The 27,689-nt window shown below is 36.8% G+C and overlaps 2 protein-coding genes across 2 annotated transcripts in view; one reads left to right on the top strand and one right to left on the bottom strand.

The window, feature by feature from the left end:
• Positions 1 to 6,009: 6,009 nt before the first annotated feature.
• LOC103706126 (agamous-like MADS-box protein AGL11) overlaps positions 6,010 to 27,689 on the bottom strand; it is a 28,136-nt gene continuing 6,456 nt past the window's right edge. Inside the window, exons 3-8 of the mRNA XM_017842517.5 lie at positions 10,956 to 11,037; positions 8,498 to 8,562; positions 8,261 to 8,360; positions 7,831 to 7,872; positions 7,691 to 7,732; positions 6,010 to 6,342 (exon numbers count right to left, since the gene is read on the bottom strand). Coding sequence (XP_017698006.3) covers positions 6,139 to 6,342; positions 7,691 to 7,732; positions 7,831 to 7,872; positions 8,261 to 8,360; positions 8,498 to 8,562; positions 10,956 to 11,037 — 535 coding nt within the window. The 3' untranslated portion in view covers positions 6,010 to 6,138. The remainder of the gene's footprint in view (positions 6,343 to 7,690; positions 7,733 to 7,830; positions 7,873 to 8,260; positions 8,361 to 8,497; positions 8,563 to 10,955; positions 11,038 to 27,689) is intronic.
• Positions 23,344 to 26,505, top strand: LOC120111647 (uncharacterized). The gene is made up of 4 exons (XM_088717199.2): positions 23,344 to 25,455; positions 25,538 to 25,849; positions 25,935 to 26,034; positions 26,116 to 26,505. Exons 1-4 carry the CDS (start codon positions 23,468 to 23,470, stop codon positions 26,503 to 26,505), a joined length of 2,790 nt encoding a protein of 929 aa, XP_088573325.2. The 5' UTR covers positions 23,344 to 23,467.

Below are 27,689 nucleotides of genomic sequence, written 5' to 3' on the forward strand. Positions count from 1 at the left end.
TTTTGCGACTCCATCCGTTGGATCATATCTTACACAGATCCCAAAATGGTTCGAAGCGGCCATTACGCGATCCAACGGTTGACGTAGCGGAAGAAGAGAAATCGTTCTTTCGCTCGAAAGACACAACCCGAACCCCTCATGAAAGAGACTTTGATGATCTGTTGACGATGGAAATCCATTGATCCCGGCCGTCCATCTGATGGAAAGATAACGAGAGGCATTGATTGGAAGCTGTCCCTCGCCCAAAATGGTATGCGCCACCCTTTCTTTTGTTCACATCTTTCACGGAGTCGCATATTTTTGTTTTTTCCGTCATTTCATGGTGGAGGATGACAGGGCAAATTCAGGAGTTCGAGTGGCCTGGGTTGGACCACTCCTTATTTTGAGATATTTAGCCAATAATGAGGGACAGGATAGTATTTCAGACCTAGCACATTTTTAGAAAGATCAGTAACACTGCAAACTGGATGGTTGCTTATTTGGCCATCACTCTGACGGCACATTGTGAATCCGAAAAGAAGAACTGCCTAGAATTTTTCGTGATGCGTTGTTTTCTGGCTTTAATGGGTGTGTCTGTACTCGTGTAGTCTAACTCATCCGTCTTAGCCAAAAAAAAAAAAAATTAATCATATAAGCTGATTTTTTTAATATTTCTAGATGTGGCTATTCATCTAATTAAATTACTTAAAAACACTAATGTGATTTGAACACTTTATTCGTTTGAAACAGGGAAGTGGTTCCACATGTTTGAACATGCATTGAAATATCCAAACAAGTATTTTTTATAACATTATCAAAAGCTACATTGAAACTATGAAATTTTAATGTGTAGAGAGAAATTTAGAGTTTGGTTTTAATTTTGAGGAGTTGTATTTTGATTTCTCTTGCCCATATTAATGTTTTATAAATACATAAAACTCAGCTATATTGATAAATAATTTTTAACAAAATCAAATGGATGCACATAAGCTAACTTGTGTGTTGTTTTTACATTATTCGGATTAGATCATTCGTCCAATGTTAGTGAGATCCTCAACCCAATCAATTTTCATTTCTAGCCAAGAGAACCCAACATACCAATTCATCTTCATTTAGATTGAAAATAGTTTTTAAATAATCAAGATATCGAGATATCTCAAGCAATATGCAATGATATAATATCAAATGTGAGACAATATCATTAAAATGAGATTAGCTATCATTTCATTTGATATTTACTACTTAAGAAAGTAATAGGGACATAGCAAAGATGAGATTAAAAGTACTGAATAATACAATACATATTAATCACCATCTTGAGATATAGTAACCAAGATAATGAAGAACTAATAGATTTATGTACCAGTATATGAGCATATTCAAAATGCATATTTAGTAATAAAAAAGACACGAAATTTATCAATAGTCTGGAATACAATTTCATAGTAAAGAAAAAATGTTTCCCAATTGTCCAAATAAATCCTATGAAAAAAGTTTGGAATGATATAAGGTATATGGAAGATACATGCAGCTCAGATAATTAAGCAATTGAACATGGCTCTTTTAAGTAGCCATAAAATTATTTATCATTATAAAACATTATTTTTTTGTTTAAATAATTAATAAACAATTTGGTCAAAAATTGATAAATCAATGGGTTTAATTGCACTTCCAGAAGTATAATATAGCTTGTGCAGCAAGTGCTTTACATAAATGCTTGATAGTGATATTTTTGGATATGTTGATGCAAAAGCATTTTTGAGAAATAAGATTAGGGTGTATCCAAAACATTGATGCAAAATCTTTATTTGTTTATAATAGCTTCGATATATATGGATCTTATGATATATAGGGAGAATAGTCGAAAGCTTCATAAAAAAATTTAAATATACACTATCTAGGGAGTGGATGTGCCTTTAAAGCATGGTTTATACTAATTATTCTTATGACAATTTTGAATACTAGCGAGTAGCCCACGCTATGCAGCGAGATTTAATTAAATAATAGAAAAAATAAAGAAAATGTGTTGATAAGTAAAAGCTATAATTGTATTGAACAAGTTGCAAATGTAACTAATTCAACAAAAATACATAAAGATATGAAAAACACTTACTCAATTAACTTGATCCTACAATAAATAATATAACAAAAATTTTAAGGAAATAAAAAGTTAAAAATATTGTTTTTTTTGTTTAACAATACACAAATAAAGAGAAAAATATAATGATACTTTTTAAAGTAAGTCTATTCAACATATGGACCCGAAACTACAAGCCCACTTAAAGAATAACAGATAGCTTTAGCTCACTTCATTTTTTTCGGAAAAAAATACCTATACCATAAATGTTACTTCAATTGGTAAAAGGTTAATTGAGATAGGCGAAAAACCTATAATTTTAAATTAAATTTAATACTAAGGGTAAAACATATGTGGACCAAATACTCAAAGGAAAATTTACAATTCTTCGTAAACTAAGCAATAAAAATGCAGACCATAGCTACAACATCTTGCAGTAAATCTTTTAAAAAAGGATTTAAATTAATTTTTTTCAAATCAATTAAATGTTGTTAATAAACAAAACCACAAAAGGCATAACTAACATCAAAGGCAATATTTTTTTTTTGAAAAATCAAATAATAGCAACAAATAATTTTAAAAATTAATTGATTTCAACAAATTGTTTGATAAATCCATTGCAAATCTCTAAAAAATGGAACAGGTCTGATAATATACAATATAATATTTAATTTATTCATATATTATTTTTAATCTCAATACGATAATAATATTTAATATCAAAGTTAAATTTATATAATTTCATAATAAAATTCAATAATATTATGATATTAGTAGTACAATAATATCTAAGAAAGTCTGTGACAAATAAATTTTAGATTAGAAATATATAGGTGTAGATTAGAAAATATTAATCTTGGTATTATAAAGTTGAAACCATATATGGTCTCACTCTCATCTCATGAGCATTTTTTCCCTCTTTATAAATTTTTTTTTATTCACTACATTCCATGTAGGGGGAGCCAAATTACTCTCTACTGCATGCTAAATATCTGAAATGGGATATCACTTTTTTGGTTGCAAAAAAGTAAATACTGAGAAGTTTTGAGAATAAAAAGCAAGCAAAAGTTAAAGGTGGTAATTTATAATCCCACCCATCAATTCAACCCACGAACGATCTGCTTTGAAAGATTTGGGTTTGACATAAATGGATTTCGATTATAAACAGGTCAGTATTAAATGGGTTAGATTTAGATTTAGACTTTTGATCCGTTTAACCTATTTTGACCCATTTAATAATTTGGTCGGATTATTACTCGACCGATTTAACTTGTTTAAAACCTACTTAACATGTTATATTAACCTGACCCTCTTAACTTGTTTAATCTATTTAAATCTATTTAACCCGCTTAATCTGACTTGACTTGTTTAATAAATGGGTTATAGAGGTCTGGCCGAGTTACCTATTTAACAAACAGATCGAATTCAAATATAAAACTTTAATATGTTTAATAAACAGGTTGAATTTGGTTTGATAAATTTTTAATCTGATCCGCATCTGACTCGACACATATCCGATCTGATCCGATTTGGTTGCTAACCCTAGCAAAAGTTGATGGGAAGCCAGCTTGCCAGTACCTTTAATCTGTGGTTGAACATGATGACACCTTTTGGCCTTGGTCGACATTTTGTGACCAAAACGTGCATGTAGAAGCAGCATGTCCACCTCAAAGCACGAAGTTAGTGCGCTGAAATCTTTTCCTAATGCTTTCTCTTTTTTTTTAACTTGGAGTAAATCGTGCATTTATAGGTAGTAGCACGTGCGATCCATTAGAAGAGAGAGAAGGAATTACCGCATAAAAAAAAGGAAGGTGTTGCTGCCCGCCACATGTCCCATTCATGTGGGAAACGTGCAAGGCAGCGCCAACCCTCACATTTGACCGAACGGCCGGAAACCTTGGCACCCTCTCAAAAATAAAAAATAAAAATAAAAAGATTTATAATCCTCTCAAGATTTCTAATTTGAAAACCACGACCTAAAGATTCAACGACCAACAAGTTTGGTCATCCTAGTCTTTTTTTGTGCTGCAACGTGTAATTCATGCTCATTGTTGTAGCTATTTGATTCGGGGCTGTTCTTTCGACTCCATCTTTTTCAGTCATGGTGCAAATAATTAGCCTAATTGGACCAAGTCGGCCATGCCCATTTATTTCTAAAATTTAGTATCTTTTTTTTTCGATAAAAACGGCATCCCATATAACTCTCAAATACAGTATCTTTTGAAACCAATGCCAGAAGTAGGTGCTAGAAAAACAATGATTGCACTGTGCAGGATGGTTTCACAAATGGACATCTACAAAGCTCATGATCTGAAATAGTCGGGAGAAGGTTTCATTGTTGTGGGCAGGGCATATACCTCGTTATGTACATCAAGGATATCTTACAAGTCTCTCCACTTCTTTCTTTCTCCCTCTCTACTTCTGAGAGGATGTATCTTTTTGCCTTCTTTTCAATATATTTGGCCCCAAAGCTCATTTCTTCTAAAAGGGAGCAAAGGATATTTGGCAACCCTCACCTCTTGAACCCATTAGTAATGCAGGATTGCCTCTGGTGTCTCGCATCTAGCGCCATTCTGTTGATCTTAGGACTTCTAATTATATTTTATTTAAGAGATCATGGGTGATTTTCCAATCAAGACAGGACTTAGCCTGGTGGTTTAATAAAAAATGATACTACTGCATTTGCTCTACTGAGTGAATGCTGTAATATCAAATAAATTGGAGGCTATAAGCGAGCAAGAAAACGTGACACCTATTGATGGCCCTGTCCCGGGCAGAAAACATGACTGAAATTTGGCCCAAAGTTAAAAAAATATTTGATCTTGGACCCCGATTAAGCTAAAAAGGAATAGAATGAGAAAGCATTGAAAACACTATTAAAAAATTATGAGATATCGTATAATATATCACTTTTGAGTGGTTTTATTTCTATTGATATTTGATATACATATGTATATTATTTATTCGAGTATTCTTGATAGTTGGTTTGTGATTTCATAATGTGTGCTACAATTTCTTGCTATTTTTAAATTTAAATTATTGTATTGATATGAATGTGTGGAAATTTTTACTAGGCTGTAAAGCTTATGCCACCTCTTTTCTTTCTTTTTAGAGTCGCAGGATGTATAGTTTCAGATGGGTTGGACATGAAGTTTGAGTATCAAAGTTATCAATTAGTTAGTAGTTTTTTTTTTAATTACTAATGAACATTTAAAGATTTTGTAACTGAAACAACTTGATTATTTGGATATGATGGATTTATTTATTTAGATTAATTGATTAATTGTGGAATTATTAGATTTTTTTTTCATCTTCGACCTTGCATAATTTTTAGGGTACTGCTTTAAAGCTCATACAGCCATGTGACGTGGTCGCCCAGGTGATGGGTTCAGGCCGTAACAATGGTCTGTCAAGGCATTAACTGTATGCAAGAATCGCATGACTATTGGAAAACCTGGACTTACACACAATCTGGTTTTGGTGATCTACGAGATCTATATGCATCATGCGAAAAGATCCGACAGATACAGTGGCGAAAGAAGCTACTTACATGCACATGATCTTTGAAGGAGCAGCAAAATCTAAAGCTTGCAGCTGGGGATAGAAACATAGCAAAAGAGAACTTTGAGGGCTTTGACTTCACAACTTCAGTAATGTTTTGGTGACACACAGCAGTAGAGGGGTAGCTGTTCCTTAAGAGGAGTGCAGATCTAGTTTTAGCTTCATGATCTAAGAAGTACTAATTCCTTCACTGTCGTGGAGATTCCTCTCAGCATTTTAGGTTTCTCATTTGGCATGTCAGTTATAGCTCTAGGATGTGCATACTGCATACACATGTCGTGTATTCATGCCACTCTGATCTGCTCATTAATGGATGATGGTTGGTGGAGAGGATTTCTATGAATATATACAAAAGTGCTTTTGTTCTTCAGGTATACTGAAAGCAAGACAACTTAAGGCACATTAAGATGTCTATTGATATTAGGAATATAGAAATCAGATAAGTCCTCTGACAGACATTTATGAGTACGGGTCTTGTAACCTGTGTTATTAGGACATGTCGTTAACAAGAAGAGACATACTTAAAGTAGATTTTTTGCAGCTGGATCAGCCTTCATTTCGTAGCCAAGATGAAGGGTTGTCTGATCTTGATGTTGTGAATAGTGCTGTGCTGCCTCCAACAAATTGACATGGTAATAGTTTCGGGAATCGAATGTTGGAAGAGTATCAAACTCAGGCCCTGCTGGCACAATACCTGCTTGCTGTGCTCGCTCATTCTCTGCTATCTGAGAACACCAAAAAATTCAAAGTGAGCAATAAGAATATAGATGGTACGTTGCTACTTTGAGACTGTGTGTGGCTGTACAGACCTAAATACAATATAAAGAAACAGAATCAATTGAATCAACAAGTGAAAATATAAAAGACTCATGACCGAGATGGGGGAGAGGAGCCATTTCTTTGAGGAATCCAAAGAGTCAGCAGCAAGCTGTCAAGCCTCCAAAATACTGTTTGTGTTGGTATGGACATGTAGGAAAAGAGACCCTTTGTTTTGTGAAGAACAAATTAAATGGCATTTTGGCTTTCAGGGGGCTTCATTTATGGTTGTTGAGATGTTACATGTTTGAAGTCAAATGCAACACTTTGATTTAAACAATATTGTTTCCCATTGTAAGAAAATATAAAATATATAAATAAATCTACCTCATTCTATTTGATTAAGCTTTTAGGATAAGTGGTGATTTCCTGATAGTATCAGACCAGATACTGAGTTCGAACTCTATCTCCGCACTCTTTAACTTCATTATTAAAAATTTTACATGTTGGGCTCACCCATTAAAAAGAAAATTCGACCCACATGTGAGGGAGAGTGTAAGAAAATATAGAATATATAAATAAATGTATCTCATCCTATCAGCTTAAGCTTTTGGGACAAGTGGTGATTTTAACACCCATGAAGGGTGTTGGTGCATCGATCTATCAAGAAATCGGCAATCCAAAATTTGGGCTGTAATTAGGTCACTTGTTCAAGTACTGCTTGTCCTGTCTCTTGCTTCAAACAGTCGATCATTCTGGATCTCATTCAGAGAGGACAATTTTCAAATGAGCCTCCATACAAAGGCTTCAATATTGCATGATATCTGTACTATCATCATGAATATAGTTTACAATCACATTTATTTTTTATACCATGTCATACAGGCCACTATTGAGGAACCACATAATTACCGCGCCTAGTGGGAATTCATTTCTTGAAGACAAGCAAATAAACTCAAAGTGTTTTGTCATAACTATTGGAAAAAAATCCTACTATTCTCAACTGTTAAATGCAGCAGTATGTAAAAAAAGTTTGATCAATGAGAGAATTTCTAGGATATAAGTTACTGCTTCGTTAGCCAGCCATTTTAAACTTATGAAAATGCATTTTATTTTTCTCTCAGTGCTAGAGTACACATACAGGTCTAAAAACATGATAGATGATATCAAATATCTTATGAATATGATATGCAAGTACTGTTTTTTGATTGTTGGTCACCTAAATTTAATTTCATTATGCATTTCTTTTGTTTATATCAGAATGAAGTATCAGACTAACAAAAGGAGGGAAGAGAGTTTTGTTGTTCTCATTGATACCTTAGCTCTGAGGTACATATTGTCATTTTGAAGTTCTACTTCCTACAGTTCAACAACAAAGAACCACTCAGAGGGAGACAGATGAATGAAAGAAATCAACACTTGGAATTAAGTTGCAGGGATTAAGTTTATAAGATTACCTTTTTCTGCATATACTCGATCTCTGCAAACAGCAGCTCATGCTGATGATAAAAAGAACAATGAGATTCCTTAGAAATCAAATTAAAGAGCTGGATGGACCAAAAAATTCTGATGTTGCATATTATTAGGTAATGGTACATGCATACTTGGTACCTATGTTGAGGGCAGAACAGAAAACAAATTACACTTATTTTATATTGACTCGATTCTCGGATCCCATCAAATATTTTATACATGTCTACCCCCCTCCCGTGAACCAAAATGATTTCCCTTTTCAATGCTGAATAGTTGCTGGGTTGAGATAACAAATCTGGTTGATGTAGGGCATGATGTTTTATAACTAATAATCATAAACTTCAGATAAGCCAACAAACTGTGCTGGTGGCAATATCAAGATCTCAGTTCGAAGAAAACATGGATGCAGATTACCTTCTTCGATCTGATCCGTGTGATGCCTCTTTCAAGTCTGTTTTCGAGTTGCTTGAGCTCCTTTACAGTCAGAGAGCTCAAAGACTCACCCATTAAGTGCCTGAAAGTTAGAGGTGGTAGTAGATTAGGAATCATGGTAAGACATAATCAAGGCTTAGAAAATGCATACCTTTCCACATATTTAGCTACATTGTATTCGAGACCTACAATCGTTTCTGATGTAAGTTTGAGGTTCACCTGTTTGCGTTTTGTAAAATCTGTATCTGGTGGCGCAACTTTGCTGATTCCTGCTGATAGTATTGCTGCAACCACATCACCATAGAAAATTCAAGATGATCAAATGAATCTTACAAAATTTTAAGTGATTTCTGCTCTATATTTTCTAAATCTGTCTTTTTTCTTTTTTTTTTTTTTTAAGCTGTCCTCACTAGTGCAATGACATACATAGAAAGCAAATACCATTTATATGGATAGCATTCGTTTCTTCTAAAAAACTAAAATGTAATAAACTTGATTATTCAAAAATGATATAAGCTATTATTTGAAGAATTGTGAGCTGTCAAGGGGAACACGAAGGAGTTACTTCCCATCCTTTTGAATCTTATAACTATCTCATACTTATGGTGGACCACAATTCATAGTCCTTGATTAGTCTAAATGACAAATGGACCTGTCTGGCCTGTCTGAACTCTAGACATTTCCTGGTAATGACAATTAAGAAACAAAAATGCGTAGCTGTATCATGCGAGAAGATGATTTGCAGGTAATCACAATTACGAAACAAACAATGGCATGAGTAGCAGATAATGATCGATAAAAACAAATCATTCAAACGTACTTTCTTGCCTTTGCTATACAATTTGATAACCACAATAGACTTTAAAAAAAATTCCGGATTACATAAAAGCTCATTAAAATGCCACAACAATAGAGTTGCACCTCATTCAAATAACTTGCAAATGCGGTTTATTTTGGAACTGAGGGCATTGGATTCTAACAAGTGGCAGTATAATGGCAAATCTAAGCTAATGATATCATGTCACTTGATGTGAGTTATGGAGCAGGATCAGCTATAACAAATATGTAGGGTTAAGACTAAATGTAGATAAAAACATACTTGCTCTTTCACAAATGATACCCCAAATTGTATGTATTTCATACCCTTTTGAGAAAAAAACCAATTCTTTCATACTTTCTTCTTATTGCTATTATTATCACTTATGGCATGCACTGTCTTATTAAGGCAGTATCCCTTGTCTTGTCTTCTAGCTTGTGACATTTAGGTCTTTTTGCTTAACTCTTATTCGTTGTTTCTGCAAGTTGTGTTTTTTATTGCATGAAATTTTGTGTCAGCAAACCGATCAATAAAAAATCTTGTCATGCCATTCCCAAATAAAGAACAACAAATAAGGAATTGGCCATGCATTGTGAAGTATAAACAAACCTGAGTGTTTGATGGTAATAGTCAAGTCAACGTATGAGAGAAACATGATCTGTTTAATTAGTAGTATTGTCCACCCAAGATTCAACATATTCTTCTGTAAAACAGATAAGAAGCAGACAAACTTTGATGTATGTCTATGTGATTAATCTTCTACCTAGATAAGCTGCACTTTATTTGAGAGTTTTCACTCTTAACTACCTAATATTTACATTTTACCTGGGCATCAGTTGTCATTACAATATTTGGTTTTTTGAAGAGTTGAATTCAAAAATTTGAACTTAGCCAAAGACTTTTAGAGCCGAGGAACATATATTTTACAGATATCATTTAGCAAAAATGACAAAATAAAAAGATGATATATATGATCTCATCTCTATTTACTGATTGAACTTTTGAATTCTTTTGAACATTCAGACATTGTAATCAAGTGGTTGAAGTTCTCAACCATAGACTAGAATGCATTATCGACCATGTTTTCTGGTTATAATAGGGATTTCCTAGGACTAACATGAATATATTTACATCTATTACTGGCCAAGGTCTATCTTTCTTTTAAAACATAAAATTGAGATAAATTGAAATAAGTTCTGGAAAAATATAGCAGATGAATGTTTACTGCAAATCATAATTGTAAAATGTGATTGAAACCAAATAAAAAAAAATGGAGGAAAAGCAAATATGGTTCTGAACCAACAAGGTATTAGTGGAATCATTCTTGGATGATATTGCTAAAATTCACTATCTCATTAGCACAAAGTATTGGAGTTGATGCAAGGTGATTATACTTTGCAAGGAAAATCTTTTCATCACCCCTTACGTCATGCGGAGTGACAACTTCAAATTCATGTTTTCCATGAGAAAATTGACTCTGACATAATCTTAGTAGTTAGTAGTATCATCACTCTGTTCTCTTAGTAGATCAAGCACTTTACAGCCGTTACAGCCCTCAAAGGAAGGTTGTAAACTACCTTAATCCACTATTCTCAACCAAACTCAAATATGTCCAAAGAAAGCAACAACCAATGAAAATGAGAAAAAGAATCTGTCCAATCAATATATCAACAAAATATTGCAAGGTACATGTAAACCTACAAATAAACAACAAAAAGACCAACTATATAAATAATTCACTGGCTTGCTTTTTTGCCTAAAATTATGAACTTGAAGAATTTTAACTGATAAAAAGATAAGGTAAAAATGTATGTAATTTAGAGAAAACTAGTTTAGATTGAATTGCCAAGTCTTTCTTACTTGAGAATTAATCTCTATGGCGGCACTTGAGTTTGAACTGTTGGCACATGCCTTCTTGTACCTATCAATTGTTGATCTTATGCTGAACAAAAGAATTGCCAAACCAGATAAGTTATATGCATTTTAGTAAAAATTATACATTAAATTACTCATGAGAAGCTGAACTGTCCAATAAACATGCCTATTGATATATCATGTTGCATTCTAAAAGAACATGTTTGAGAGTCATGGAGAGCATTATTAAAAATACATTGATGAGGTCTTGAAGTAAAAATTACTTATTAGAAGTTAAAGGAACTAACATTTAAACTTAAAACATAAATTATTAAAGAAAGAATATTTTCAAGCACTTCATTAAGGTTGCTGACATGATTGCTTATTAAACATTAGAAAAATGAAACTTGAACACTAGTTTAGACATTAAGAATCATATGAATCATGTTTAGTGACATCTTCTTACTATATAATAAATGTTCATTAAAGAAACTTCACAAATATGGCTATGTTATCCAAAAATTTAAGTTGTAAATGGAGGTAATGCAACCTTCCTACTGAAATCTAAAAAGAGAAAAGCAAGGTAATGAGAATAGTACATTAGGTGCTAGAGAGTGTCATGTAGCTATTGTTTAGAAAGTGCCTTGATAAATATAGTGTCTCACTTGATTACCACCTTTTATGATAACTGTATAAGAAACAATTGGCTTTTATATTTAAAAAGAGAGATTCCTGGTAAAATTTATCATTCAAGATATGCGTCTTATAATCTAGATTAAATGGCCCTAGACAATCCGGATCTCATCTTGAATCATGATGCATTATGAATTGTATAGTCCCTTGGATCATAAGATCTAGGTTGATTATGCTATTTAGAAAATAAATCATTTGTTATTGCATTTTCCATTATTCATTAAACTGTATAAATTTTAAATTATTTCACTTATAGATCTTGATTAGTGAAGTAGCAAACATAGTATTGCAGTTTGTGGGCTTAAAAGAGAAATTTTTATATTTTTTTAACCACGTTTTGGAAAAATGATAATTAATTGGAAGATAGTATATAAATCTTGAATAACTGGACACAATCTTTATTTTATTAGGCACTCTATCTATATGAACTTATACTAATGCAAATTAGATTTCTTATATGTATTCTTTTTTATTCTTCATTCATCAATTCTATATTTGGCTCATAATTTTTGCATTTCTTGTATATTTTAAAATTTTGATGCTTATACAGAGATAAGGAAGCCAAATTATAACTTTTGGTAGATTCTTTTGGATAAGATCTTGGGTTTCACAAATGGTATCAGAGTGGACTTAGCCTACAATCTATATAGACTAGGGGCACAACAACACGAGAACTTTTGGAGCTAACCATGGATTGATTATAGCATTTGTGATTCAATTTGATTAGAATAGAACTCTTAGCCTAGCAAGTAGATCAAACTTAAAATAGGAGTATAAAAGGACCATGTGACCATGTGTTTGGTTCTACATTGTACATTAGAAAAATTTTGGATACTTGTATAGAGCCAAAAAACTAAATAATAATTTCTAACTAGCCTAAGGGTGTTGTTGATGTTTTGAGGAAAGGTGTTTATGTTGCTTATAGGGAGTGTTGATGGTTGTTAGGTGAGTTGATTTGTGTTAATTCTTAGTTGTAGGGTCTTTTGGGACCTATTAGGATCGTTCTCTAAGTAGCTTTTATGAAAGATGGGTATGGACATTGAGTGGCAACAAGTGGAGGTTGGGATGTTGAGGTGACACTATAGTGGCAAGCATAGGATGAGATGGCAAGTGAAGACCGTGATGATGAAGTGAGGAGATGATGCAATAGGTGCCCCATAAAGAGCTGCATTAATTTTGATGCTGAGCTAAAGAGCAATGGAGTAGATGGTAGTAGCAATATAGTAGAGTCGAGCGAGACATTAAGAGACATGCCATGGAGGAGCATTGATTGGCAATGGAGCCGTAATGCATGAAAGTGGTAATTCTCCAAATTAGGAGAAGAGAAGATGCAATGGTCTGTAATGACATCTAAGTAATTAGAGCCTAAAAAGTAGAGGTAGTACAATTGCAGAACTTTAAATTTTATAATTCAAACTCAAGGAGCTGTTATGGTTGGGTTGGTCATTGTCTAGGCTTAGGGGGTGTATTTTGGGCTTTTATTAAGTTGCATTTATATTTGCTTATGCTGAGTTTTATTTGTTATGCTCACATTGGTTGCTTAAGCTTGCGGTCTTATATCCCTTCTTCTCTTTCTCTCTCCCTTTCTTTACTTTATATGTAATTTATTTTAGTTATCAGTCACATATTATGGTGGGTTTTCACCATGTGCTCAAAGAAGTAGTATAATATATGTAAAGTATAATAAGTAATTTGAATGCTTGATTTATTTTAGTACACTGCACTATTTACCAAATCATTCCATGCATTATCTAATGAATCTACTAATATTAAATTTTGCTTTTCAATTTCTAATTGATTAAAAATAGAAATAAACTAAATGATACATGATGCAAGTTGAACTAATGGAGTTTAAGTTGAAATTATTCTTACAAGATTGGTAAGTATATTCCAATTATTATCAAATATTTTTTATTTCCTTAATTTAATGCATTATTTAGAGAAAAATAGTTGCAAAGGATATCTATGCAATTAAAAGTTGGAGTAAAATTTTTAAAACTATTTAAGCATACCATGTAGTGAGTGGTATATGTTCTATTCTATTGATTATATAAGGTTCACATTCTTCAGTTCAGGAAACCGCGATAATTATATGTATCAAAGCTTAATTAAATACTATATGTTCATTTGCATGCTCAATGGTGTATCAATATTAAGCATGAACTATTATGTAACTGTAAAATAATCAAACATGTCTTATTCTTTTTTAATTTTATCCTCAATCTTCTTTATGGCAATGAAAATTGATAAAACTATTTTTGTTTAAAAATAAAATTTATTTTAGTTTCTATTTTTTCCTCCCATAAGCATTATTCGGAGTGTAAATACAAATAGTGTATAACAATGGCACATTTATCAATTATAAATATCGAAATACAAGTACTCATAAATTGAAAACATATATTTGATTAATTAAAAAGTATGTGTACAAATGGTTGATGCCTATTTCTTAATCAATGTGCTCTTATAAATTTTTTAGTATCCTTTATAATATTGACGTCCCACAAACTGGTGCATTAATATTGATATTTTAGAGTTATAATTAATTACAAATCAAATGAAAACCCCTATATGTTGCTTTTTATAGTTGTAATCGACCATACAAAATGCTTCAATATCTTATTTATTTTTATTGATATTGTAGTACTTCTATTGCCCAATATTGGACTACAGCAAATAGACACTATTGCATAAGTATTTGATATATCCAAATTGCAAGTTGAGTCATTTGAGAATATAAAGAATTCCAAGATCAAGAATTAAATAGATTATCGGGTTCAAATAAAAATTAATTTATTGGTATGTAAGTTATATACTAAATTAAGGAAAAGAGGAGAAGTTTATAGAGCCAAAAAAAAAATACAAACAAGATTTGTTATTCTTATATATGTCTTGACTATCCCCATGTATCTTGAGTATCCTTCTCCTTGTGTGATTATGTATGGGTGATTTTAGTTTAATTTTGAGTTAAACAAGTATCTCACCTATAGTATTGGATTCTTCTAATGCAAAATATTAGAACAAGCTAATTATACTAGGATCCATAAAATCAAGTCTTATAATATTGATACATATATAAAATAAAATAAAAGTATTTTAAATTTTCTTATAGATGCATTAAGTGAGAATATACCATATATCATATAAATTAAGAAGTCAAATTGTTGATCATGATTAATACATATTAAAACACATATATCTGAGTTTGACTGATTTGAAAGGGTCTATATCTTTGATGGAATTTGTGAGATACGGGCTGAAGTCGGCAGCCCCAGCCGACTTCAGCCCCGTTCTTTTTGGGGAAGAGCCGGAATAGAGGATCGCGAACGCGATCCTCTCCGGCCCCTCCGGGGGCGATCGGGGCGAGGGCGTCGTGGGCATCCGCGCCCCCCCCCCTCCAGCTAATCCGCGGCCAATCCGGCCACGGATTTCGCTCGTCCGCCGCGATTCACGCGGCGGAGAGCCGTTGCCCTAGGGCTATAAAGCCTTCCCCCCCCTCCTCCAGATCACCGCCGAGCTCCCTCTTCTTCCTCTCCTCCCTCTCCTCTCCCTCTCCTTCCTCTACTCCCGCTTCCCAAGTGGCCGGCGAGCCGCCTCGGCCAACCACCATCACCACTTGAGCCTCCTCTGTTTTGAGCTCTCCTTCCTCTCCGGAAAGCACCGCTGCCGTCGCCGCTGCTAGCTGCCGGACCGAGCCACCTGCTGCCGGAATCTGCCACCTCCGTCGACCGCCTGTGAGCCTCCTTCTCCTTGCCTTCGTCTTTTGCCAAATAACGTGATATTTTCCCCTGTTTTTGCCCCAAACCGAGATCCTTCTCGGTTCTTCCTCGACGCCGGTCGCCGCAGCAATCTGCCGCCGGCCACGACCGCCCTACCGACAGCCGCGTCCCCCGCAAGCCACCGTCCGGCCACCTAGGCCGGCCACCCTGCTGCCCTCCTTCCTCCCTCGTTTTCCCATCTCCCCTATCCATGGGGAGATCGGGAAGGAAGAAGGCCCATTGTGGGCCGTGAGCACTTTGATGGGCCGTTGGGCCCAGTCCACTGCAGGCCCAACTTGGGCCCAGTCCAGTCCGGTTGGGCCCAGTTGGGCAGTACCTTTGTGGGCCCAACTTGGGCCCAGTTCAGATCCGAACCCGAAACCCGAACCCGAACCCGAACCCGAACCCGGAACCCGGAACCCGGAACCCGGAACCCAAAATCCGAACCCATTTGGCCAATAAATGAAATTTTTCAGTTCAGCCCTTGGCAGTATATTATTTCACAAAAAAGTATTCTGTAATTTGTATTTGATCCCTGTAGGAAAGATTTATTACATAAAGTCCCTCAACTATATTTGTTTGGTCCTTTTACCCAAGTTTTATTACAGAACGGTGCTATATAATTAGACATCGGTCCCTGAAACGAATTTTTATTGCATAAATGAACAAATTAGAGGCCAACCTTGGGAGGGCCCTATTGGGCCGAGTCTATGTGGGCCCATTGGGCCGTATCTGATGTGGGCCCTATCGGGCCATGTTCATTATGGACCAACTCTGGGCCCTGTTGGGCCGTGCCCAGTAGTATTATTTTTGGACTTTTGCTTAGCTCTGAAATTAACAAAGAAATTAATTAAATTTAAACAGGTGAACCTGATCCGCCTATCTGAAGTAGGGATTAAGCGAGAAGATGTAAGTAACTTAATACTTCAAGTGTGATTTCCAAATTGTTTGATAAACTGATTAAGTTTCGACATATGTTTTGTATTTAGTAAAATGGGTCTAGCATGTTAAATTTTATTTGAAAATTATGCTCTGAAATCCATAAATTATGACTGGGCAATTTATGAAATCTGTTTATATATATATATGCATTCTCAGCATGGCTATGATCTGTTCTGTTCTGTTCTGGCCCCGCCAATGGGGATTATACGTTGGACCTGTCGACTTGTAATCTGTGAGGAACCGGTTTCGACACCGCGCCACCGGTGATTAGAATAGTGGTTTCTGGACACCGGCTGCCATCGGTGGGTAAATATAGTGGATTTGGCACTTTTGTGCAACACCGGCTGCCATCGGTGGATAAATATAGTGGATTTGGCACTTTTGTGCAACACCGGCTGCCATCGGTGGATAATAATAGTGGATTTGGCACTTTGTGCAACCCATGCCACTGGGGTACGTGGCCGTAGCCTGTTTGTGTTGAGATTATGATATTAGAGTTTTTGGAAAAATGATAATAAGTTTTGAGAACAGTAAAACAATGTTATTTATGAATTATTCCAGTTACTATCCTGTATTTTGATCTGATATGCTCTGACCCCACTTTGGGGTATTTTGTTGCTTACTGGGCTAGTGTAGCTCATTATTTTATTTTCTCTATTTTTTAGATCCAGAGGCTTGATCGCACGGGATTGGGGAGTGCGTTAGATTCCTGATGATTTCTTCAGTTATTGGCATTTTAGTTAGATTAGTTTGGACATTTGAATTATGTTGGCAAATATGCTATTCTGAAATTTTGTAAGACTGCTTTTTGAATAATTATGTCATCTTTAAACATATGTGATTGCTTTGATATGATCAGCTGCCTTGCACGCCTGGGCGGCCCGCCGCACGGGCGTGCGACGTCTGCCACGCCTCGGGCTCGGGGCGTGACAGATTTGGTGGTATCAGAGCGAGGTTTAAGATTACTAGGGATCATAAGAGAAACAGTCATAATTTGAGCCTAAGTCTTAGGATTCATAGGATTCGTCGAAAAGGTTGAGAGATGGGTAGGAACTAAACAAGGGGATAAGGTTTATTTATTTTTTTTGCTAACTATTTCGTATTATTCTGTTTGGATGATTTTATGACATTTATATATTTTAACTGAATCAGAATGCCGCCTCGCCGTGTCCGTAGTCTGAATCAGATGGTTAGGGGCTCTCGAAGAAGAGTTCCTGCTAACCAAGCGGACGAGGCTTCACAAGGCTCAGGGCCCCAGGGTCAATCAGCAATGACTCCGAAAGCTGTCGCCGGAAATCAAACCCGGGTGCTCGAACTGATTGAGGAGGTCGTTGGGTTAGTACGCCAACAAAGGCAACAACCTCAGCAACCAATCCAGCAAGTCGTTGATCCTCCGGAGCAAAGAAGGAGTATAGCTGAATTCAAGAGAATGGCTCCTTCGGCTTTTAAAGGCACCACTAGTCCTCAAGAGGCCGAAGCCTGGATAGATGAAATGGAGAAAGCCTTCAGAGCAATGGAGTGCACTGATGAAGAGAAGGTCAGATTTGCCACCTATATGCTTCAGGACCGAGCTCATCATTGGTGGATGTCTGTGGAGCGCACATTGGCACCCGAGCAGGAGGCACTTACCTGGCAGAGGTTTCGCACAGCCTTCTACTCCAAGTATTTCCCTTCAAGTCGCCTTAAGGAGCTAGAGAGAGAATTTCTAAATCTGTCTCAAGGAACTATGACTGTGGATGAGTATGAGGCAGAGTTTGACAGGTTAGCTCGGTTTGCTCCCACCCTCATCATAGATGCAGAGTCCCGGATGAGGAGATTTGAAGAAGGATTGAAGCCTCACTTACGTCGGGGTTTGGCCGTAGTGCACTCAACCAACTATGATGATCTGGTAGACAGGGCCAAGAATATGAAAATTGTCTGGAAGGAAACACAAGATTCAAAAGATAAAATACAAAAGAAAAGGAGCAGAGATGATGATACTCATAGTGGACAGAATTCTAGTAGGACAGCGAAACCTCGTAATAGGCCTGGGCAATCAGAAAAGCAGGGATCTTATGGAGAGACTATTCAACAAGACCAGTCTAAATGTGAAGCATGTGGTGGTGCCCATAAGACAGAACTCTGTAGACGATTATCTGGCGCATGTTTCAGATGTGGCCAACAGGGTCATAAGATAGCAGAGTGCCCTCGCAACCGGCAAGTATCACAATCAGATCAGAGGCCTCAAGCTACAAGAACCCAGCAAGTGCAAGGTTCTCCTGCTCCGGTTCAGTTTGCTCAGCCTTCTTCTCCTAAGCAACAGATAGGAGGGAGACCGCATACACATGGTCGTATTTATGCACTGACTCAGCAGGATGCTCAGGCATCCAATACTGTGGTTTCAGGTACATTGCTAGTTGCTTCTGTTTATGCTCATACACTATTTGATTCTGGTGCTATGCATTCCTTCGTGTCATCTACATTTGTGCGAAAATATGACCTACCTTGTGTGCCGTTAGAGTATGATTTGCATGTTAGCACCCCTGCCGGAAGTGAGATGATTGGTAATCAGGTCTGCAAGACTTGTCCAGTTTAGATAGTAGGTAGAGACTTGCATGCTGATTTGATAGTTATAGATATGTATGACTTTGACACAATTCTCGGTATGGATTGGTTAGCATCACACTTTGTTGCCATTAACTGCCATGAAAAGCAGATCCGTGGAGACACTGAATTTGGCTCCATAGGTAGTGGTGCTTATACTTTCCCTCGAGTTCTCTGCTATGCACATTAAGCAGCCTGTATGTGTGGTTGATAGAAAAGAACAAGCGTTGAGGAGGCGCACGATTCCTTATGTTAAGATCCAGTAGAGCAATCACTCAGAACATGAGGCTACGCAGGAACTGGAGGACAAGATGATGAAAAAAAAAAAAATATATATATCCAGACCTTTTTTTTTGTAAACTAAGGTATGTTAAATTTCGAGGATGAAATTTTTATAAGGAGGAGAGAATGTGAGATACGGGCTGAAGTCGGCAGCCCCAGCCGACTTCAGCCCCGTTCTTTTTGGGGAAGAGCCGGAATAGAGGATCGCGAACGCGATCCTCTCCGGCCCCTCCGGGGGCGATCGGGGCGAGGGCGTCGTGGGCATCCGCGCCCCCCCCCCCCCTCCAGCTAATCCGCGGCCAATCCGGCCACGGATTTCGCTCGTCCGCCGCGATTCACGCGGCGGAGAGCCGTTGCCCTAGGGCTATAAAGCCTTTCCCCCCCCTCCTCCAGATCACCGCCGAGCTCCCTCTTCTTCCTCTCCTCCCTCTCCTCTCCCTCTCCTTCCTCTACTCCCGCTTCCCAAGTGGCCGGCGAGCCGCCTCGGCCAACCACCATCACCACTTGAGCCTCCTCTGTTTTGAGCTCTCCTTCCTCTCCGGAAAGCACCGCTGCCGTCGCCGCTGCTAGCTGCCGGACCGAGCCACCTGCTGCCGGAATCTGCCACCTCCGTCGACCGCCTGTGAGCCTCCTTCTCCTTGCCTTCGTCTTTTGCCAAATAACGTGATATTTTCCCCTATTTTTGCCCCAAACCGAGATCCTTCTCGGTTCTTCCTCGACGCCGGTCGCCGCAGCAATCTGCCGCCGGCCACGACCGCCCTACCGACAGCCGCGTCCCCCGCGAGCCACCGTCCGGCCACCTAGGCCGGCCACCCTGCTGCCCTCCTTCCTCCCTCGTTTTCCCATCTCCCCTATCCATGGGGAGATCGGGAAGGAAGAAGGCCCATTGTGGGCCGTGAGCACTTTGATGGGCCGTTGGGCCCAGTCCACTGCAGGCCCAACTTGGGCCCAGTCCAGTCCGGTTGGGCCCAGTTGGGCAGTACCTTTGTGGGCCCAACTTGGGCCCAGTTCAGATCCGAACCCGAAACCCGAACCCGAACCCGAACCCGAACCCGGAACCCGGAACCCGGAACCCGGAACCCAAAATCCGAACCCATTTGGCCAATAAATGAAATTTTTCAGTTCAGCCCTTGGCAGTATATTATTTCACAAAAAAGTATTCTGTAATTTGTATTTGATCCCTGTAGGAAAGATTTATTACATAAAGTCCCTCAACTATATTTGTTTGGTCCTTTTACCCAAGTTTTATTACAGAACGGTGCTATATAATTAGACATCGGTCCCTGAAACGAATTTTTATTGCATAAATGAACAAATTAGAGGCCAACCTTGGGAGGGCCCTATTGGGCCGAGTCTATGTGGGCCCATTGGGCCGTATCTGATGTGGGCCCTATCGGGCCATGTTCATTATGGACCAACTCTGGGCCCTGTTGGGCCGTGCCCAGTAGTATTATTTTTGGACTTTTGCTTAGCTCTGAAATTAACAAAGAAATTAATTAAATTTAAACAGGTGAACCTGATCCGCCTATCTGAAGTAGGGATTAAGCGAGAAGATGTAAGTAACTTAATACTTCAAGTGTGATTTCCAAATTGTTTGATAAACTGATTAAGTTTCGACATATGTTTTGTATTTAGTAAAATGGGTCTAGCATGTTAAATTTTATTTGAAAATTATGCTCTGAAATCCATAAATTATGACTGGGCAATTTATGAAATCTGTTTATATATATATATGCATTCTCAGCATGGCTATGATCTGTTCTGTTCTGTTCTGGCCCCGCCAATGGGGATTATACATTGGACCTGTCGACTTGTAATCTGTGAGGAACCGGTTTCGACACCGCGCCACCGGTGATTAGAATAGTGGTTTCTGGACACCGGCTGCCATCGGTGGGTAAATATAGTGGATTTGGCACTTTTGTGCAACACCGGCTGCCATCGGTGGATAAATATAGTGGATTTGGCACTTTTGTGCAACACCGGCTGCCATCGGTGGATAATAATAGTGGATTTGGCACTTTGTGCAACCCATGCCACTGGGGTACGTGGCCGTAGCCTGTTTGTGTTGAGATTATGATATTAGAGTTTTTGGAAAAATGATAATAAGTTTTGAGAACAGTAAAACAATGTTATTTATGAATTATTCCAGTTACTATCCTGTATTTTGATCTGATATGCTCTGACCCCACTTTGGGGTATTTTGTTGCTTACTGGGCTAGTGTAGCTCATTATTTTATTTTCTCTATTTTTCAGATCCAGAGGCTTGATCGCACGGGATTGGGGAGTGCGTTAGATTCCTGATGATTTCTTCAGTTATTGGCATTTTAGTTAGATTAGTTTGGACATTTGAATTATGTTGGCAAATATGCTATTCTGAAATTTTGTAAGACTGCTTTTTGAATAATTATGTCATCTTTAAACATATGTGATTGCTTTGATATGATCAGCTGCCTTGCACGCCTGGGCGGCCCGCCGCACGGGCGTGCGGCGTCTGCCACGCCTCGGGCTCGGGGCGTGACAGAATTAGAATATGATATCATGCTATTAAAAATATTAATCATAAGTCACATGTTTACAAGTAAGAAATGTTCAAACCTATGATATTTCAATTTTAAAAATATGTTAGATCATTTTGAACATATTTTGTATTGACAAGTTCAATATTTTTAATTTATGAAAAATATAATGGGATTCTAATTTTGGAACATGTTTGAAATATTATACCATATTATTCTCTTTTTTTAAAAATACAAATTAGGTGAAGTGTAATAATAACAGAAAATATATATCTAATTGAACTTGTTTTAGGATTTTATAGATACTTTTTTTTCACAATCTAGTGAAAATAAATGTAAACTTAACTAATATCTATGAAAAATATATTTTAACATGTTCTAATGTTATGGAAGTGAGTTATTTCCAACTCTTTCTAAAAATGGTATGCTTTAAAATATATACTTTCATACAAAGGATTACGTGCCAAATACTTTTCAACTAAATTCAGATCATTTATCATTTATTATAAGTACGAAACCAATGTAACATTTAGATCTAACTTTATAGAACATATTTTTTCTCCCCAAAAAAATTATGTAGTAATTTTTCAGAAAATGACATTAATGAATATAAGCAAGCTTTTTATATCAAATCGAGGTTAATCGTTCGACTTCACCATCATTTCTTGTTCAAGGTTTGAAAATTCTTATAATTAATTTATCAAAGTTTTCTTCAATTTCCTCCCCATTTTTAGTCCTCAAGATATACATAAAACTTCTTCTTTCTTAAATTTAGATTATATTTATGCACTTCTAAATCATTCGACATTTTTCCTTCCTTTTTGTCCTACTTTTTTCTTTCTTATCTAAGCATATACATTAATAATTATCTCCCAAATTGGATTTATCTATGTACGATGATAAATTGTATGCTTGTGCTCCTGAGTTATATCCTTGTTGGCCCTTGATGATAACGTATTAGTCAACCACTACCAGAAAACACGCGTATAGTGACGAAAAATTAGTGACGGACCGTTATCAGTTACTATTTGTGACGGATTAGTGACCGACAGAAATTTGGTCACCGTGGTGTAAACTTAGTGACCATTTAGTGACAGACCGGTCACAGAATGCGCGGGTAGGATGGGCGCCAAACCTTAGTGACCATCATAGTGACGGGGTATCTGTCAGCAATATGATAACCAAAATTGCAACCAGACAGTGACAAATGCAGCCGTCACAAATATAGTAACCCTAGTATTTATAAATTTTTAAAAGATTATTTTTGGCAGTAACAGATTATTGACAAAAATTTCTGTCACCAAATTTAATTTTAATTCCAAAAATATTAAAAATATTATTTTTGAGTAAACCTAAATTAAAAGAAAAGATAAAAGGAGGAATATCCAAAATGAAACTAAGTGTGCCCGCCGTTCCGCCCAAATTTCTTCGATAATCCAAATTCCAATCGCTCTCTATAAAACTCAAATTTCTTCTTCTCATTTTAAAATCTCATGGTGTCGGCCATGACCCATTTGCACCCCTATTGCAAGTTTCCTGCTTTATAGAATTTTTTTACCATGCTTTATAGTTCAAAAATATTTTTGTCTTGCAAGTCCCGTCCAATCAGCCTTATAAATAAAAAATAATTTGATATGAAATTTGGCTTGCAAACCGATTTAGCCCAAATCAGCCTTAGATATACAATTTGGCTTGCAAACCGTGGTATAGAACCATGGTGATTTGCCTTAGATAATCCACATCAATGGATATTGGTTGTGAACATGGTCAGCAATATAGAACCATGGTGATGGAAGCTATGGGTCCAGAAGAGGAACTTCATTTGAGAAGTGCATTTGAAGTTAATCATGAGGAAGAGCCAAACAAGGATGCTGCAGATTTTTATTCTTTGTTGAAAGATGCAGAAGTACCTTTGTGGGAAGGGTGTAAAAAACACTCTAAGTTATCTGCTATTAGTCAATTATTAAATTGCAAGTCTGAATTTAATATGAGTATATCTTGCTATGATCGAATCATGAAAATAGTGAAGAATATGTTGCCGGAAAGTGAGAAGCTGCCCTCTGATTTCTATCAATCAAAGAAGATGCTTCGGAAGTTGGGGTTGGAGTATACAAGTATTGATGTTTGTGAGAATAATTGTATGCTATTCTATAAGGAAACAGAGAATTTGATTGAGTGTACTATTTGTGGTCATCCTCGTTATAAACTCAGAAGAAATGATGGTGGTGGTAGAAGAAAAGATGTTCCTTATAGAAGGTTGCGATATCTTCCAATAACACCAAGACTTCAGAGGCTTTTTATGTCAAGCAGAACGGCTGAACTCATGTCATGGCATGTGAAGGGAGGTGATTCAGATGAGATGGTGCATCCTGCTTGTGGGGAGGCTTGGAAGCACTTTGACCGCATTCATCCATCCTTTTCTACCGAGCCTCGTAATGTTAGACTTGGGTTATGTACGGATGGATTTAACCCCTTTAGCCAATCAGCTCGTCCTTATTCTTGTTGGCCAGTTTTCGTAACAGTTTACAATCTTCCACCATCAATATGTATGAAACGACCCTACATTTTTCTAAGTTTAGTCATTTCTGGACCTAAGAGCCCTGGCAAAAGTATTGATGTCTTGCTTAGGCCTTTGATTGATGAACTTAAAATATTATGGAAAGTAGGGGTCACCACTTATGACATCTTTAGAAAAGAGAATTTTCAAATGAAGGCAGTTTTATTATGGACTATCAATGATTTTCCTGCATATGGCATGCTTTCAGGATGGAGTACGCATGGAAAGTTGGCCTGCCCGTATTGTATGGAGAACTCAAAAACATTTACACTACAACATGGTGGGAAGACTTCTTTTTTTGACTGCCATCGTCAATTCTTGCCCATGGACCATGCATACAGATACCAAGTTGATAGTTTCTTCAATGGTAGAATAGAGACAGACCCCCCACCTCGTCGACTGTCTGGTGAGGAGTTGAAAAATAGGATCTCTGCTTTGCCTAATATAACTTTTGGTTTGAAAGCTCCTAAGCACACCATTCCTGGATTCGGTAAAGATCATAATTGGGTGAAAAGGAGCATATTTTGGGAGTTGCCCTATTGGCATACACTACTTATTCGACATAATTTAGATGTCATGCATATTGTTCGGAATGTGTTTCTCAATATATTTTACACTTGTATGGATGTAAAAGGGAAGACTAAAGATAATGTGAAAGCAAGGCAAGATTTGGAGTTGTATTGCAAGCGTCCTAAGTTGAGGATTCAATTTGTTAATGGAAAGCTAGTTAAGCCTCCAGCTTCCTATGTATTGTCCAAAGACCAAGCAATGGAGGTCTGCGAGTGGGTGAAAGGGTTAAGACTGCCTGATGGATATGCTTCAAACATATCGAAGTGTGTTAACCTGGATGATTATAAGTTTTACGGGTTAAAAAGTCACGATTGTCATGTTTTCATGCTGAGATTGCTTCCAATTGCATTCCGTGAAGTATTGCCAGCACCAGTGTGGGATGCATTGACAGAATTAAGCTGTTACTTTAGAGATTTATGCAGCACAACTTTGCGTGTCCAAGATATGGAGGTTCTTGAGAAAAATATTGTGGTAACTCTCTGCAAACTTGAGAAGATATTCCCTCCTGCATTTTTTGACTCAATGGAGCACTTACCTGTTCATCTAGCTTATGAAGCTAAGGTTGGGGGGCCCGTGCAGTACAGATGGATGTACCCCTTTGAAAGGTAACAATTTCTGTAAATCCATTAATATAGTTTCTTTGTATCCATTAAATTTGAGAAATTAACATATTAATCTTATTTATAGGCTTATGCATGATATAAAGCAGAAGGTAAAGAATCGAGCATCGATTGAAGGTTCTATTGTCGAGGCTTACATCATAGAAGAAATATCAACTTTCTGTTCGCATTATTTTGAGCCTTCTATACAAACGAGGTTAAATCAAGTTCCCCGTAATGAAGATGAAGGGGAGTTTGATCTCGTGGATCGTCTATCCATTTTTACTCATCAAGGTCGACCTTTTGGAAAACCTTCTGCAAGGCATTTGACTACTCAGGAGTTTAATGCTGCTGAGTTATATGTTCTTCTTAATTGTGTGGAGGTTCAACCTTTTGGAAAGTAAGTTACACAAGTACTTAATTATAATCATGCTTAAAAATGCATATGGAGTACAATATATGTGATTATAGCTTTTGTCTTGTAGGTATTTTGATGATTATATCCGGCAATCTTGTCCAAATATAAGCCAAATTGATTTGGAAAGACGACGCGAAATGGAGTTTCCGGCTTGGTTTAGATCATATGTGAGCTGTAAATTCATAAATATAATAATAAATTAGACTTTCACTTGATTTATTCTTACGATATTATTTTTATCATGCTAGGTTAATGACAGTAAAAATCATGTTGATGGGCGCTTAAAGGACCTATCATATGGCCCTGGGAATAAAGTTAAATGTTATAAAGGCTACTTTGTGAATGGGTACAGATTTCACACCAAAGAATATGGAAAGGATAAAAGAACCTTCAACAATGGTGTGTGCATTAAGGGAAGCAGTTACAATGACTTTGAGAGTGACTATTATGGGATGTTGGTTGACATTATCGAGTTAGACTATTTTGGGATTGGTAATAAAGTAGTGTTATTCAAATGTGACTGGTATGACAGAGATAAGGGTATGAAAGTGCATTCTCAACATGGCCTCGTTGAGATCAATTATAAACTAAGACTTCCAACCAATGATCCGTTTGTATTAGCTCAACAAGCACATTAGGTGTTCTATACTGGTTACCCAGGTAAGAAGAAGAATCGAAGATTGTGGTGGACAGTAATTAAGACAAAAGCTAGAGGTAGGTTCCTTCCTAGTGGGACAGAAGAAAATTTTTCTGATTTTTATCAAGAAGAAAACTACAGGATTCCTACCCCAATCTCGATGACAGATGAGCTTGATGACCCAGACATTTTGGTTGGTGTTAATAGAGATGCAGAAGATATTGATGCAGCAGAAATTGAGTTGACAACTAACCAAATGGAAGAGGATCTTGAGGATGAAGAAGAAGATTTTGAAGATGAACAAACTGAGGAAGAGGAGCATGAGGCTGAGGAAGATTAAAATACAACATGCATATTTATAAATGCTAATATAACTAATTTTAGACTTATAAATTATAGTTGTGCAGACATGAGAAAGAGCAAAGGGAAAGCAACAGGTCCACCGATTGTTCTTTACTTTGATTGAATTTGTTGACATTTACATTGTGAAATAACTATAACTTTTTATTGTTGTGCAGTTATGGCCAAGAAAAAAGGGAAAGCAATAGGTAATGGAAAAGCAGCTTTAATACTGGCTGCTACTCAAGTTCCTCCTCAACCTCCTAGGTTGCCTGAGCGTGTCGAGGAATGTCATGATGATGATGATTACATTCCTGATGGGGACATGATTGAAGAGTTGGATGCAAATGAAGAAATAAATGATGAAGAAATGAATGGTGCAGTGCAAAATCATGAGGATACAATGAATGAGGATCAGATGAATGATGAACTTGGAATTGATCCAAGACAGAGCAATGGCCGAGAACCAACCCTTAAAGCCCCTGTTGATGCAAATGGAAAAGTGATTGTTAGGTGCAAAAGAGGAATGTATGAAAATATCACTTTCTTATATCACTAATTTGAATTTATGTGTTTGTTGCATTTAAAGTATTTAATTTATTTTCTAATGAATATTTTTTAAATTGTAGGTTTCTTGATTATGAGGTCAGTCACAAAGCTGTTGCTATCATGCGCCAATTTTTCAATGGTCCGTGGTTGTCATGGAGGGAGGTCCCTACACATGCTAAAGTTGGAATGTGGAACAAATTTGAGGTGATGTAATTAATTTATATTTCTTATCATTAACTTTTGCCCTTAGCAAATAGTAAGTCTGATTACTTGCGATCTATATATTGTTAGGAGATA

The sequence above is a fragment of the Phoenix dactylifera genome, chromosome 2 (genome assembly GCF_051530095.1).
Source record: "Phoenix dactylifera cultivar Ajwa chromosome 2, Ajwa_hap1_PhDact_Kaust_v1.1, whole genome shotgun sequence".
Lineage (NCBI taxonomy): Eukaryota > Viridiplantae > Streptophyta > Magnoliopsida > Arecales > Arecaceae > Phoenix > Phoenix dactylifera.